Below are 14,990 nucleotides of genomic sequence, written 5' to 3'. Positions count from 1 at the left end.
CACACACATACAAACGACAGCATCCTTATATTACAGTAGTAAAGGACACTAGAACAAGCTAACATTAAAAAGTTACAGTTAATTGTATAAAATTCGGATAAGGCGATAAGATCAGTATAGTATAGTAGAAGTAAATACTGAGAGGACGGCCGCGATACGGGTGGGAATTTTCGGGAAAAAGTGTACTAAGTATTTATTTTTTTAACTTTTGGATTCTTTCTATTCAGAATCACAAGGACTATTTAAAAAGGAAAACAATTGAGTTTTGTGACGCATTTTAGAGTTAGACCAAGAAAAGTGCAGAGATTTTGACAGCACACGCAGTTCCAGTGTTATTTTTATACGTCATAATTTCATAGAAGTTTGACGTTTAAAATAACACCCGCATTGCGTGTGCTGTCAAAATCTCTGCAGAATTTTCTTGGTTTGTCTCTAATTTTTTATGCGCCGTCACAAAACTAACACATAAAATTTGTATGAAAAACTTGAAACGCTTTTTTTTCTTGTTTTGAATCACTTCCTCGTGATTCTGAGTCGAAATGACCCAAAAGTTGTTAGTAATTCGAAAAAAAAGTTAATGGTACATTTTTTTCTGAAAACCTCGGGTACCCACCCGGCGGGTACACGGGTACACCTGCTACTCTATAAGTAATATATATAAATATCGTGTCGAAAAGATTATATGCTGTTATCGTGCAGCTAACTGTCTTATTAAACCGTCTACCCGTGTACTCAGTTACTGCCCATTCAATATTACAAGGCGTTCATATAATATGATTATATAAAGGCTACAAGACAACACCGAAACTCTGAAAATACAAGGTTTTATACGGGCTAATGTGCGACTATTTCAAGGAAAAGACATTGTCGGGTATCAACATGGATTTTTAGTATGCAATCTTTATGCCTGTAAGCAATACTAATGGCGACCGACAATTTATTGTCGAAGTTACGTAAGAATTATTTTTAGACAGTTACGTATTGACCCTTATATATAGCCTTAACTTCATTTACCTATACTTAAGGGTCAATTCATAACTGTCGACAATCAAGCCTTACGTTACTATAGTTAGACCAAGATAAGTCTGCAACGATTTTGATAGCACACGCAGTGACAATGTTATTTTAAACGTCAAACTTCTATGAAATTATGACGTACTAGATGACCCGGCGAACTTCGTTTCACTGATATTATCTATCTTCTTTTGCAGTCTTAATTTTTTTCTTTAATAAGAACCTTCTATTGACAATAACAAACGCAACAAAACAAAAGTTAGCGAAATTGGTCCACCCGTTCACGCGTGATGACGTGACCAAGTGATGTAGGGATTGATTTTTATAAATAAAGATAAATAACACTTGCACTGCACCTATAGTGCACGATAGCACACGTGCTATCAAAATCGTTGCAGACTTATCTTGGTCTAACTATAGGACTTTTTACTTGAAAACGAGACAACATATCACCCGTTGTTTATATTAAGCGTATATATCGTCAGCTAATATTGTATGGGCTAGCATCGCGGCCGCGCCGCTCGCTACGCTAACACCTGACTATAGTTTGTAACGGCTCGTTAGCCGCCCTACTGGCGGCCCGCGCGACTCGACCGACACCTACTGCAGAAATAAAATACTAAATAACAATACCGACTAAAATATACCGCAACAAAATTATAAAACAAAAATCTACTCACGTTTCGACTATGATAAAAGTTCTAATGACATCGTATAACTATTAAAATGTATGTTTTACTTAAGCTAGGAAGAGTTACCATAATGATTTAATGATAGGAGCATCGGTCGCGGACTAACGGCAGTTCTCGACATTTATTTGTGGTAAACAATCCATATTGCAACTGGACCGAGGTACACGGGTTAACCTTAAGGTTACCCGGGTTTAAAATTTCTTCTAAAACCTTTATAAACAGTAAACGATTACTGTATATGTGTAGTTTTACGTATATCGGCAAAAATGTTTCTGTTGACCTATAAAACTTTATCACCGACATGAAGCTGTAGCGTTCTTGAGAGTCATATTTAATTTTGTTAAAAACAGCATAGCCGAGAACTGCCCAAGTACTTTGATATCTCGATATAGATTTGATCGACCTCGCCCTGACCGACGCAATTGAATAGTGTTCTAGCTACTACGGGACGCTGCGACCCGCCACACTGGACTTTGAGAATCTGACTATACAATTACAATATACATACCAAATTACATTAATCAGATTCACCAAATGTGCCATTTTCAACCGAAACGGTACTTATTGTCGCTTGTCAGTAAGGTGCTATTTCCATATAGCTTCAATTAGAAATCAACCTTATCGACAAGCGACAATGTGGTACCTTTTGGTTGAAAACGTCACAAATAAGAATATAAGTTTCCTTTGTACAAAGCATAAAGTTAAATTTAAATGTGATGCTAAGTAGTTTGAATTTATTTTTGTGCTTTCGGTTAAATGTGTCATGTTAAAACATCATGTGTGGTGATAGTTAAAGATCCGTCCAAATTGCTCGCACAGGGCCCCCTGTACTATCAGCGATACAGTTAACTGATCGTTGGTGGATCTTATCTCGTTGCAATAAGGGTTCCTTAAGGTTAATTAACTGTAACGACGATGGTACACACAGTATCCACTTTTCTATACAGCTAGTATGGCGAAGTTGGTATCTAAGTCAGGACACCCAATGTACTAAGTAATGCACACGAGCATTTAGCGAGCCTTTCGCAAACAGATGCAATGCAAGATCTGAACGCACCTTAAAGGTGCATCCACACCGCAGTTACCTTTTATAGAGCAACACTGTGTAACAGTAAGTAACTCACCTAAAGTTACTGTGTTGCACCAGTGTTGCTCGACAAAAGTTAAATGCGGTATGGACGCACCTTAACTCTAGATTAACCTTGTCTGTTTGATCGGAATAATTTTAAGGATCTTTCAGGTACAGTCAAGAGTAAAAATATGGGTGAATATAACTTACTCAAAAATATGTCCCATAGTTCTTAATTCGCTGACATAAGAGCTACGCGACATGTTCGGTGTGCACCCATATTTTTACACTTGACTCTTAACTAAGTACTCCTAAAGCACAGTGTGGCTAGTGACCAAGAGGCCCCGTGTCAAACTCAAAGAAGACGCGAAGCAACACGGAGCCGGCCGCAGCGCCTTACACGTCGACGACCATCTTTTTGTGAATGTCAGTGTTGCCAACCACGGAACAGAACTCCTCGAACGATATCTTGCCGTCCTCGTCGCGGTCTGCGAAGAGGATCGTCTTGTCGACGATCTGTTGCAGCTGCGTGTCTTTCAGGTTGTTGCCCACCATCATCTTGAGGACCTGCGGAGGTTATGGGCGCTAGTTAATATTTGTTTTGGGTTCCTAACTTAAAATAAGGTCATATCCGGCACGCAACTCGCTTGCCACGTATGTGGCTTTATATGTATGTAGGTACAAAAAACTTATCAAAATTGTGAAATGATCAATTATGGGTTTATGTGTAAGATTGACCCCTCATTTTTAGGGTTCCGTACCCAAAGGGTAAAAACGGGACCCTATTACTAAGACTCCGCTGTCCGTCTGTCTGTCACCAGGCTGTATCTCATGAACGGTGATAGCTAGACAGTTGAAATTTTCACAGATGATGTATTTCTGTTGCCGCTATAACAACAAATACTAAAAAGTACGGAACCCTCGGTGGGCGAGTCCGACTCGCACTTGGCCGGTTTTTTTTATTTAAATATACGTCGCGCAATACCGATGTTATTTTGCCTTTTACCTACTTCTGTTTTATTTTTGAGCTCTAAACACGCATCCTAAGTTTCATTCTTCCTGTCCGTTGGGAATTGGGACAATATTTAAAAAAAATATTAATAACGTATATTAGTGAGGAACCGAATTCGCATACCAATTACCGGTATTTTTCCAAGGCTCCCATGAGCCGTGGAAAAATACCGGGACAACGCGAGGAGATGATGATGTTAAGGAACCGAATTAATTTAGCATTATGTCTCTGTAGTATGTTTTCTTATTATATGCTATCTTAAAACTTAAAACAGGCATGCCAGAGGAAACCGAGGTACAGTCGAGTTCATAAATATGTATACATTTCTTCACCTTAATCCATTGCAATAATCCATTGCATATATATTTATGTACTCCACTGTATATGGAATTATGGATGCCTCACATGACTTACAAATAATTCCCGTGAAGTAAAGACAACATCTTTGCATAATTGTCCAAGCATTGTCCGCAAGTATCGTTATATGCGTTATCTCGCGCAAGGCCGAGTACATGAGTCGCTATTGTTTTAGCGCGTCTTACCTTACTATAGTAGCTCAAGCTTCTCGCCGCTATCACTGTCACATTTCGCAAGGAAGAACGGGAAAGACCATGCGCAAGTGTCAATTTTGATCGAATTTTGTCGATTTTTATTTATTTTAAAAACGTTGCCTTACAATATCGAAATTCGAAAGCGGTAAAATTACTATTTAAGTTAAGATTGTTTTTTCTTCTTTTTCTTGTTTATAGTGTAACATAATAAAAAGCCGAGTAAAGTTGGATTAAAAAATCCTCGTTAGAGGTTACTTTGGGAATTAATTGTATCGAGCGAAGTGTCATAATTCGTGTATCGGAAGCTTATAAATTAAAGATAATATAATCAAGAACTACATATATTTTTTCCACGTCTACGAATATCAACGTCTCTTAGAAAAATATGATCATATAAGGAGATTTTTCGCCTTCTGGCTCAGGGAACCGCCTTAAACATACCTCATCATCATCATTGGCCTTAGCGTCTATTGCAGACGATTTATGGTGTAACACCGGAGAGACACCGTTTTTGGTGGCTGAATAGACCGATGCGAGACCGACATGGCCACAGGCCTGACAAGAGAGATTTGCTGAAAACGGTACTGAGACGCCTTGTCGTCGTTTTTTCCTCTTGTCAGCAAGTGCGGAAACATACCTAGGACATCTAGATATATGAAAATAAAACAGGACTCAAACGCTAGATTTTTATCCAGAATTGATATGGCTAAGATTCGCCTTTGTTTATGAAAAATGTACGTAAGCATTGTAATCGGCAGGGATGGAAAAGCTAGTGCCTAAGCCGAATATGAAACCCACTTTGTTATAAGTATAGGGCTCTGGTGATTTCTAATGAGGTTGGCTCTTCTCAAAGATTTGCCGAACCCTGGTATAGGGCATTAGGTGAGGCGACCTCGGAGGAGATCTATATTGCTTAAGGCGTGTCTAGATCTGGCGAATGTGCTCCGATTGTGAATTGGCGCTGTCTGCCATACTACGTAATTCCCTTGAGCAGGAACAAGCCATTCACCATTCATTCTGGATGCATCTTAAGGATAGAATGAATCACCTGGAACAGCTCTCCGTTAGAGATGAACCCGTCGTTGTCCATATCGTAGATGCGGAAAGCGAAGCGCAGTTTAGAGAGCTTGTCTCCCTTCACGCTGAACTGCGACACACCCTGGATGAACTCCTTGAAGTCCACCTGTAAACACGAATTATTTGACTACAGAAAAAGCAAGAAAAACGGAATTATATGATGTAATTTTGCTCTAAGGAAGCGTTATTTGTTCTAAATGTAAATCATTAGTTGATACTAATGATTAATCCCTTGGGGCACGGCACGAAGACGAACACTCTGCGTGTGCACTCTCGATGCTGACACCGACCGCCATGCAGTGTTGACCGAAACGTTAATGCAATTAACTATTAACCAGTATTTTTTTGACATTTAGAATTTTGTTCTAGAAAGTTTCTAGACTAGTATTTTTTTATACAATTTTGGTGTTTGCCGATCCTTTTGTGAAATTCTTATTATTAAATTTGACATATCTATAATAATTCAATGATTTTAAGAACAATAATAACTGCATCAATAAATTGCTCTGATATTTAGATTAAGGTAATATTTGTAAAATATCTCTTGCGCCAAAACAAGGTCCCTATGATAGTTCATTTTCATATAAAGTAGCTGTCACGTAAAATGTTTGTAGACTTTTTTTGGATGTTTGACACATTCATTTATTTAGAAATGTAAACTGTAAAAAATAACAAAGATAATTATAACTCCGTAATAGATGGATACAGTCTAAGGAAAAAACGTGCCTCGAAAATCACGAAAGTTTAATTCTCGATCAGATGGCGCCACTAGCTTTGGCCTACTCTCGTATAGAGGGCGTTGACGGTTTCGATTGTTATTTATAATTTTAACGCATACCAGTGAAAGAACATGGGTCAAAATCATAAAAATAATTAATGCAAATAAAAAAAATCATTTATCCATATTTAAATACATTTTATCGTATTTTTATAAATATTTATTTTTAGTTTTAAAGTATGTCGATAGATTGCAGTGAATTTACAGTGCTTACAAAATTTACTATGACAGTACCGCTCTATCGCGCGCGCGTAATATGTCGAAACCTTAAAATTCATTTAATGTAATTGTTTCATGACATTTCAATTTATAAATATCTATAATTCAATTCGATGAAAATATGCTTAAATTATGATCACCATAGTTCATTATATTTAATCCAATCAACTTAATAGAAACGTATTGACTGGCATGTGCCTAAATGTATTATTAATTTTATAATTGTATTGTTCTTCTAATTGTAAATAATTTTTGAATATGACGATGTACAATTACTACAAATAAAATATAATCTATTCTATTCTATCCTATTATATCCTCCTTGACTGTAATAATATATGTCTCTAATTCACCTCAACTAAATGAGACTTTAAGGAACTGTCTATAGGGATAGGGACAATCGTTCGACGCGAGAAGCATCTAATAGACACCATGGCCATTTCCATATTCCCTACACCTAGTCAATTTATTCATATTCCCTAACGTAATCAACTAATCAGCGTAAGTTCGGTTCTATTCTTTAACGATTTTATGTTCTCTGAAAACAAAAATTCATATGAATAAGATAAAATTATTTGCCTCACATGTGAATAAAACACAACTTTCTTATCAGTTTTTGAACAATCAAGAGCCTTTACCTTTAGGTGTGGTGAAAAAAAAATTTTATCGCGTGCCAGCGCCGCGCAAAACATCCACCAATGGCACTAATACATATGAAAACCCCATTCAATTATATACCTTATGCTCATACAATAAGAACCTTATGCTCATACAATAACAAGTAAGTACATAAGTACGTAGATAGTATTCGAGCGAGTTTCTAAAAGCCGATGGCGGATTATCGCGTGACACAGCGCGATAAGGTGCGCGCGCGCTGCCGGTGACGTCACGTTTGTTTATCAACAAACAGCGCGAGGCCGAGGCCGCAATTTGAACTACCTGACTTTAGTGTTTTTAAAGTTGCTTTGTTCGATTATTAAGTCATACATATAGGAGTTAATATGTTTACGTAAATATGTTTTTGTGAATCTTTAAGAAAGTTCCTTACTTCGTGGCCCTGCCATTTAAACGTGAATCTTAAATAGTTATAATGGAATAGTAGAGCTAGTAAAAGGGACTGTTCTATGAAACTCAGTTGATGTTTTTCATTCTGCAGCCTTTTCATTTTTACATATGCTGCACTGCTATTTTTCTGTCTGTCCGTAAGCCTGTTTGTCAGCGGATTTGATCCGTAATCGATACATCGGTAGTCGTAGGTATCGGTAGTGAAGTTTTCACTAATTACATACGTTTTTATAGCTGTAATAACAACAATAATAAAAAAAAGGTAAATAATATATAAATAAATCACTACATAGTATAAAACAAAGTCGCTTTCCGCTGTCTGTCTGTCCCTATGTATGATTACATCTTTAAAACTACGTAACAGATTTTGATGCGGTTTTCACCTATCAATAGAGTAATTATTAAGGAAGGTTTTAGTGTATAATTTGTAAAGGTTTAGTGTAACCCGTGCGAAGCCGGGGCGGGTCGCTAGTAAATAATAAATTATATATATATATAGTAGTGTGACTACTTTAAAAAACACAAATCAAAATATTTAATAAAATAATTTGATTTGTTCTCAAACTTGTTCATAGATGGCAGCACCAGTCTCTCTAGCTACAACGTAAATCCGTAAGGAGTTCGTTTAGGAGGTGCAAGCGCGCACTGCTTGCCCTTAGAGCTGGTCAAAGACGCCTAGTCTTACTAAGATGGCATATAGTCGAGAAATTTGGACGGGCACCGCCGTGGCGGGATGGCCTAGGGGTTCATGGCGTTAGCCGCGATAGCTAAAGACGCCGGTTCGAATGAGGGCTTCGTCACTTTTTCTTTAATATATGACATCTATTACAGTTTTTAATAAATTACTGTTAAAAGCTCTGTATTAACAAAGATGAAACCAAATTCTTCGTGTTATTAATATTAAGCACGAATATCGTAACTGTATATTACATGACTAACATCAATGAATCGCTCTGGAAATTTTCCTGTTGCATGTGCCACCCTCAATGTTCGATAACAATGTAACTCGAACAACACCCAACAACCAAGGCCGTTTATCATTATTCCCCACGCCACACAGAATCTGTTTAAAATAGACAAAATAGTTTAAATGCTAAGGAAAATTTATGCAGACCAAATAAATTTTGTACCCATTACCAAGCGGACTGGTAATCAGTGGGCCCCGTCCTAGTTGCTTATCGTGGGGTTTACTTATGGCGTTCGAAATTCTACGCGTAGTGTAAGTTCAAAACAACTGTGTAATTATCGTTGGCTTCCGTTCACTAAATGTTTTGTATCTTATCGCACAGTTAATCACTTTGTAAGACAATAGAGCTCGTTAGGTACATGAGAACACCTTATAAATGTACAGACGGAAACTGTAGTTTACTTACATATCAGTGGTCACCCGCTTCAACTGTCGACTTAGATATATAATGCGAGGTTTAGACTAGCAAGAACTTGCATGCAATTTTCATTACATTGCAGTATCTGATCAAACTATTGAATGCAGTTTACCTTAATAGCCGGCAATGTAACGTAAATTGCATGCAAGTTCTTGCTAGTCCAAACCTCGTTTTAGGTTTAAATTGGCTACCCCAAAATAGTTTTGACCGATATTAAAAAAAAAACATATTGAGCAGGTTGTCAAATCGGTCCAATGTTATTTTAAGAGGAGTTGATACTATTGAAGAGTTGAAATAGATAACCTAGCTGCAAATATTACAAATAGAATAGACCAAAAGACAAATATACTCCCGACCCATGGCAGCGGCGTCAAGCAATATCACTTGATTTCATATTACGTCGCTGTCGACACAAGGTCTGGAGATATTTTTCTCCTTAAGCTTCCATACAGTTACCAACAAAGCTTCCGGCAAACATGACCTTGCTGAATTTCAACTCGAACCAAGTTCAGGATAACATGGATTGTGGGAAGCTTGATTGGTCACCGTGTAGCGGGCTTCAGATGCAAGGTTTGCTAGAGTGACGTACCTCTCCATTGCCGTCAGCGTCAAAGATGTCGATAACGCGCTGCACCAGCGGGTTTTGCTGGAGCTCCGGTAGCGACATGAACTCATCGATGGACAGGGCGCCCGAATTGTCCAAGTCCAGCTTGCGGAAACGCTTGCCCAGCCGCCGGATCTCATCGGCGTCGACTAAAACATGAACACTTGCAACACGTATCCGGACTGGGACACACACCAGGGCGCCTTGGGCGAACCAGTAGCTCCCATCACAAATGTATGTTGAGGATTTTGAGGTAAAAGTTACTGGTTTGCTTAAGCATTCGACTGGCTTAAGCTCGCGCAACCTTGAGAATACGCAATCTAAGTTTACTGCATTTACTGACTGACAACTTCAAGGGTTAGAGTCTGTGCGGAAAGAGTCGTGGAATGTTTGGGGCCCAATACATTCCACGACTCTTCTCTTTTCGAACAGACTCTAACTAAAAGGTAATGAATCTCGAAGGCACACCTGTAAATACAAGTGCTACTGTATTTAATAAGAAAGTCGCGGCCAAGTGCAGCAAGTATTGTTATCGATACAGTTAACTGACCATTGGTACACCGAATCACAACGGTATAGGGTCTACAGATGGTCTGTTAAATATATTTCTGTTGTGCCTAATAGTTGTTTCATCCGTGTAACAGTGGCGCGACGTGCCTTGTGCTGTGCCACAAAGTAAGCTCCAATTAGCCTTGTGTGCTGCCTGGCAGATTGATGTGATGGACCCGCCATCTCAAAGCTATCATTGTTCCGTTGCATTGGGTTATTTTCTGCTCGCTCAGGTTCAGATGCCTGAGAAGAGTTTGAGCAAGCAAGAGAACAAGAGAACACTGAATATCTTGAAATGATTGGTTTGCCAGTTTTGGATGGATGGCTGGATGACAAGAAAATCTCATCAGTCGACGTCGCGCCACTGAACTTGACCAACATATTCGTAGATCGTCTATTCTCAATAGAGATGGAGAAGGACAAACTTGGATTCGGACACCCGTCTTGAATCTCTTATTTAACCCTGGTGTGTGTCATGCGACTAATGGCGTTTGGATGCAAGGACGACAGCCGACCAGACCATAATGTCTACACGTCGCTCTTCCATCTCTGTCCTACGAGCTTAGAGCCTATGCGCCCGACAGAGAAAGAGGTGCGATTATCCGTGCAGCAAATCTCTTCTGTGTACGAGTTTTTCATTTTCATGGACTTTAGACGTGAATGTAAGCTTAACAAACTTAAAGCGCAGGGTCAAGTGCTCGGAAAGCAAGTTCAGTCATGTCTGATTGGAAGACACTTTGTTTACTAACTGGGACAGTGGAACTATACAAATTTGTGAGTGAACGTAGATAACCATTTGAGCGTCAAACTTCAAACTTCTAGTGCCCTAAGGACACAATAGAAACAAGGTAAATAAACGCAACTCCAAGCGTTCATAGCCGAGTTAGATAATTGATTCGTTAGTAAAAATTTGGGAACATACTTGTTGACTCGGACACTGCTTTTTGGCACTGTGGTTTGAGAATTTTGACGTTCATCTTTCTTTATAAATTGACGACCTATTTTTAACCGTCCAATTATTAAGTCCATGAACATAATAAATATACTGGAATATTGTTGTTTTGTATTATATTGGCCAGTTCTTCTAAGACTTGAGCTTGGCCTGGTCTGGCCTGCAGCCGCCACGGCAACCTATTGCCTATTCCTGGCGCTAAAACAGCGTCTACTCTAACAGAACACTCGCGTGCTCGCTCTTGCTTTGCATGCTTTCTCTTTCGCTACACCAACTATGAAGAAAAACCTTAACTATCAATTATGTAAAGTGAGTACAACGAACAGCGATTCAAAACGTTAATCTATTCATGCAAAACGAAAGAGAAAGGAGCATCTCCCGAGCGTTTCATGAACGCGACATACAATGTACACCTTATATACACATATCATACAAAATGTTCACGGTCTATTCTATAAACATAAAAAGCCATCTAGAATGATACATTACGTTCGAGTGCAGAAAGCGGCACGTTACTATCTCGAGGCCGCGGCGGCGGCAGTACACTTGAAAATGGGGCTCCACAGAACTATGTCACTTTGATGAACATAAAGATATTTCTGTTTAAATTTATAATGTTCCTTCGACATAGTTACATGGCGACCCTGCCCTGTATATGCAAAGTCCCGCGCCGCCACGGCCGCTCTCGCATACATTCCTCGCCCCTGAGTGGCAGTAACGTCTAACAGATCGCAACAAACATTCAGAATGTAAACTACACACGCCGGACTATCGCGGGTTGCACTACCCAACAACTAGTTCATGTATGTTCATCCAGAACAATTTTTGTGTAACGCGTTCAACATCAGGCTGGAGGAATTATGCATGGAAATGTTCCTAGAGTTGTTCTAGAATAAAGTAGAAACATGTATGCGGTCCGAAGGTGAGGCACGGACTGACAGCACAGAAGATGCGCAGGTGTGAGTGGCCGGTGTGGAAAGAGTTTGGAGGTAGCGGTCAGCGGAGAATACACTCCTGCTTAACTTCTGTATGTTAACTGCAAGTTCTTTATTAAGAAAACTTGATTATTTAGGGAGAAATCCCATTCATTAAATTTTACTGATGAAAACTAAAGCTGTTAGCAGCGCTTGGCTACTTTAGCACATAGCACGGGTACAGCTTATTGTGCATGTATTTCTAGAACATAATGTGGCACTAGATGTTTGTTTAGTTTGAAAAATTGTTCTGGACGCGAGTGACGTGACGTGCGAGATGCAACATGAGGGACACCTCCGTGTCACTACACACTCACAGTTCTCCACCTTAAAATCAATGCAGTTAACACGCGCTGAAAACAAACCTCCGGTTAAGCTCAGAACCTACATGAGACCATCTGTAACACTCTCAACAAGTTTAGTTGGAAGGGCGGGTCAGTAGGGAAGCAAACAGAACAAGTTAGAGACACAGAAAGCAACTCATGGGAATCAACTTCAATTTCATTATTAGTTTTATTTGATCTTATTAGATTTACAGTAAAAAGGTACATATAGAATGAGACGGACTGGAAGAGTATATATTAGTAAGACAAATAATTACTTACAGTTGGAACAGAGCTCCATGGGAATTGAGTTTTCATTGCCCTGAAAATTAAATTTCAACTTGTCAGTTTACTAAAATAGGTCCTAAATAGGTTCTCGGTTTTTTAGCACGTATGTACTGAGAATTACTACACAAATCAGTAGGCACCTACATTGAATTCAGAATGATTATGCACAATATTATTGTAATCAGATCTCAGTGAGGTAGGATAGCAGTTTGAGCACCGCGGGCCGCGGGCAGTGCCGGTCCGCCGTTCGCTCCGCAGCGAGACAACACCTTGGCCAAAACAGCACCAGCGGAGTTAAATTTAGCCCGCCCGCAATATAATACACACTTACCATTTTGAGTTTTCAGTAAATCACTCGTAAGCAAAGAAGAATAACTGCGGTGCAGTCGAACACTGTGCTTTTATCACAAATTATGTTAAATCGCAAAAACCCTCGCTACCTACACCATCGATCTAAACTTTCTTTTAGAAATTGCGAAATTATGTTGCCAAACTTAAAAATTAAAACGTCAAATGTTAAGATGCGTTCAAAAAAACCGGCCAAGTGCGAGTCGTCGACATTGGCAAATTCACCCTGTGCAAAAATTGCTTAAATTGCAGGGAGTAAAAGCCGGATAAGAAAAAAAGAGTGCGAGTCGGACTCACGCACGAGCACGGGTTCCGTCATGAATCTAATATAACTGGATCGGTCATGAGGGGTGGGGGGAAATGACCGAACGTCTTATGTATCTTTCAGTAGGAGTAGCAGAGAAAGCGCTGTTATTGTTTGTCCTTGTCACAGTCTAACTTTTTTTTTATTCCCCACCGTAAATTTAGTATGTTTTATGGTGGGCTACAAATCTACTACTCGAGCAATCATAATTATTGTCGCATTGCGTATGTTTTGTCCCTCACGGGCGCACGCGTATAGGTCCCTCCACACTCGTGCGCGAATCGCGGCGCGAAGCCACGAACGCGAGTGTGGAGTCGATTTCGCTGATTAGCGAACTAGACTCCACACTCACGTTCGCGCATGAATCTAGTATAACTGGATCGGTCATGAGGAGTGGGGGAAAATGACCGAACGGGATAGCCTTATGTATCTTTCAGTAGGAGTAGCAGAGAAAGCGCTGTTATTGTTTGTCCTTGTCATAGTTTCACTTTTCCACCGCTGCCACAACCGAGGTTGTGGCAAACAAATAAGTACGTGACATGTCATGTTTGTTCGTTGCTTGTTTAATTGTTGTTGTTTTGTATGAAATTGTGCTTTCTCTTATGAAATATAGTGATGGTTAGCGTTTTGAATGCTTGAACTTTGATAAAATACTGGTGAATTGTTCTGTAATCGGCTGTAATAGCGCTCTGAGCAAACATATGAGATCATAACCTTTCACACGTAAGTACGGTATTTTACACCTTCCTCTTAACGCAATATGTGAGAATAACATCGTAAAATTACGTTACACTCAAAGCAATGTAGAATCAAACGATTTCAATAAAAATATCACAATTATTTACGCAAATTAACAAAACATTATTTGTAAAATTATCCGCCCAAATTACGTAGGTAGGTAGGAGTCGGAGGTCAGCCATTTTTAAACTTCTTCTTAATTTAGCTGCATAACAATCATGTTAGGGATACCAGACGAAAATATCATAATTTTATGGGTAATTTTGACCTCGAAGTTTTTTCGTACTTCTAATTCCAAAAAATAAATAAACAAATGTTGTGAAGATTAAATGTGGTGTTCATTAATTGGTGTGATTGCGATTTGTGATTTCTTTAAATTAAAACCCATAATACATTTTACTTTACGTTTTATTTACTAAACATGTTTAGTTTTGTACCACCTGCGCGAATTATAAGAGGTATTTCATTGTTTATACGCCTAAAAAGAACGACCCATTGACATTTTGTTTAACAATTTTTTAATACCGTCAAACAAGCTAACTTTGCCTCCAGGGTAATCGCCCCAACGTGATATCAAATATTGGGGTAATTTTTACCAATATGGTATCCCCACGTTTATGACGTCATCTATGTCTATCCCTTACGGGCGCACGCGTATAGCTGGTCTATGTAATGCTAGGTCTATGCGTTCGCGGCTTCGCGCCGCGATTGGCGCATGGGTGTGGAGGGCCCTTATAGCTTATCTATAGTCTGTCATGGGACTGTCTCATTTCAAACATAGACAGAGATAATAATACTATCTTTGTCTTACACTAGTACTAGCACCCAAAAGAAAAGGATCAGTATAGTTTTTTTGTTCTTATTTACTGACAAGATTTGCTTGACAACTATATGTAATACTAGATCTATGGGTTCCGTACTATTACGCAAAAAAATCACGCAGTATGGAAATGGAAGCCCCACTAGTTATTTATTTTATTCTGTTTTTAGTATTTGTTGTTATAACGGCAACAGAAATACATCATCTGTGAAAATTTCAACTGTCTAG

The 14,990-nt window shown here is 39.0% G+C and overlaps 1 protein-coding gene across 2 annotated transcripts; it reads right to left on the bottom strand.

Moving 5' to 3' along the window:
• Positions 1-8: 8 nt before the first annotated feature.
• LOC134747872 (calcineurin subunit B type 2) lies at positions 9-13,073 on the bottom strand. 2 transcript variants are annotated; one of them, XM_063682544.1, is made up of 6 exons: positions 12,884-13,073; positions 12,547-12,586; positions 12,259-12,294; positions 9,452-9,615; positions 5,387-5,521; positions 9-3,342 (listed from the first exon to the last, which is right to left on the bottom strand). In XM_063682544.1, exons 1-6 carry the CDS (start codon positions 12,884-12,886, stop codon positions 3,172-3,174), a joined length of 549 nt encoding a protein of 182 aa, XP_063538614.1. In that variant the 5' UTR covers positions 12,887-13,073; the 3' UTR covers positions 9-3,171. The 2 variants fall into 2 exon arrangements, with proteins under 2 accessions (XP_063538614.1, XP_063538616.1); XM_063682546.1 differs by lacking the exon at positions 12,259-12,294 and having other exon boundaries at positions 12,884-13,068.
• Between the last annotated feature and the right edge of the window lie 1,917 nt (positions 13,074-14,990).

This window comes from Cydia strobilella, chromosome 15 (genome assembly GCF_947568885.1).
Source record: "Cydia strobilella chromosome 15, ilCydStro3.1, whole genome shotgun sequence".
In the NCBI taxonomy this organism is placed as follows: Eukaryota; Metazoa; Arthropoda; class Insecta; order Lepidoptera; family Tortricidae; genus Cydia; species Cydia strobilella.
This window is presented reverse-complemented; position numbering and strand designations above follow the sequence as displayed.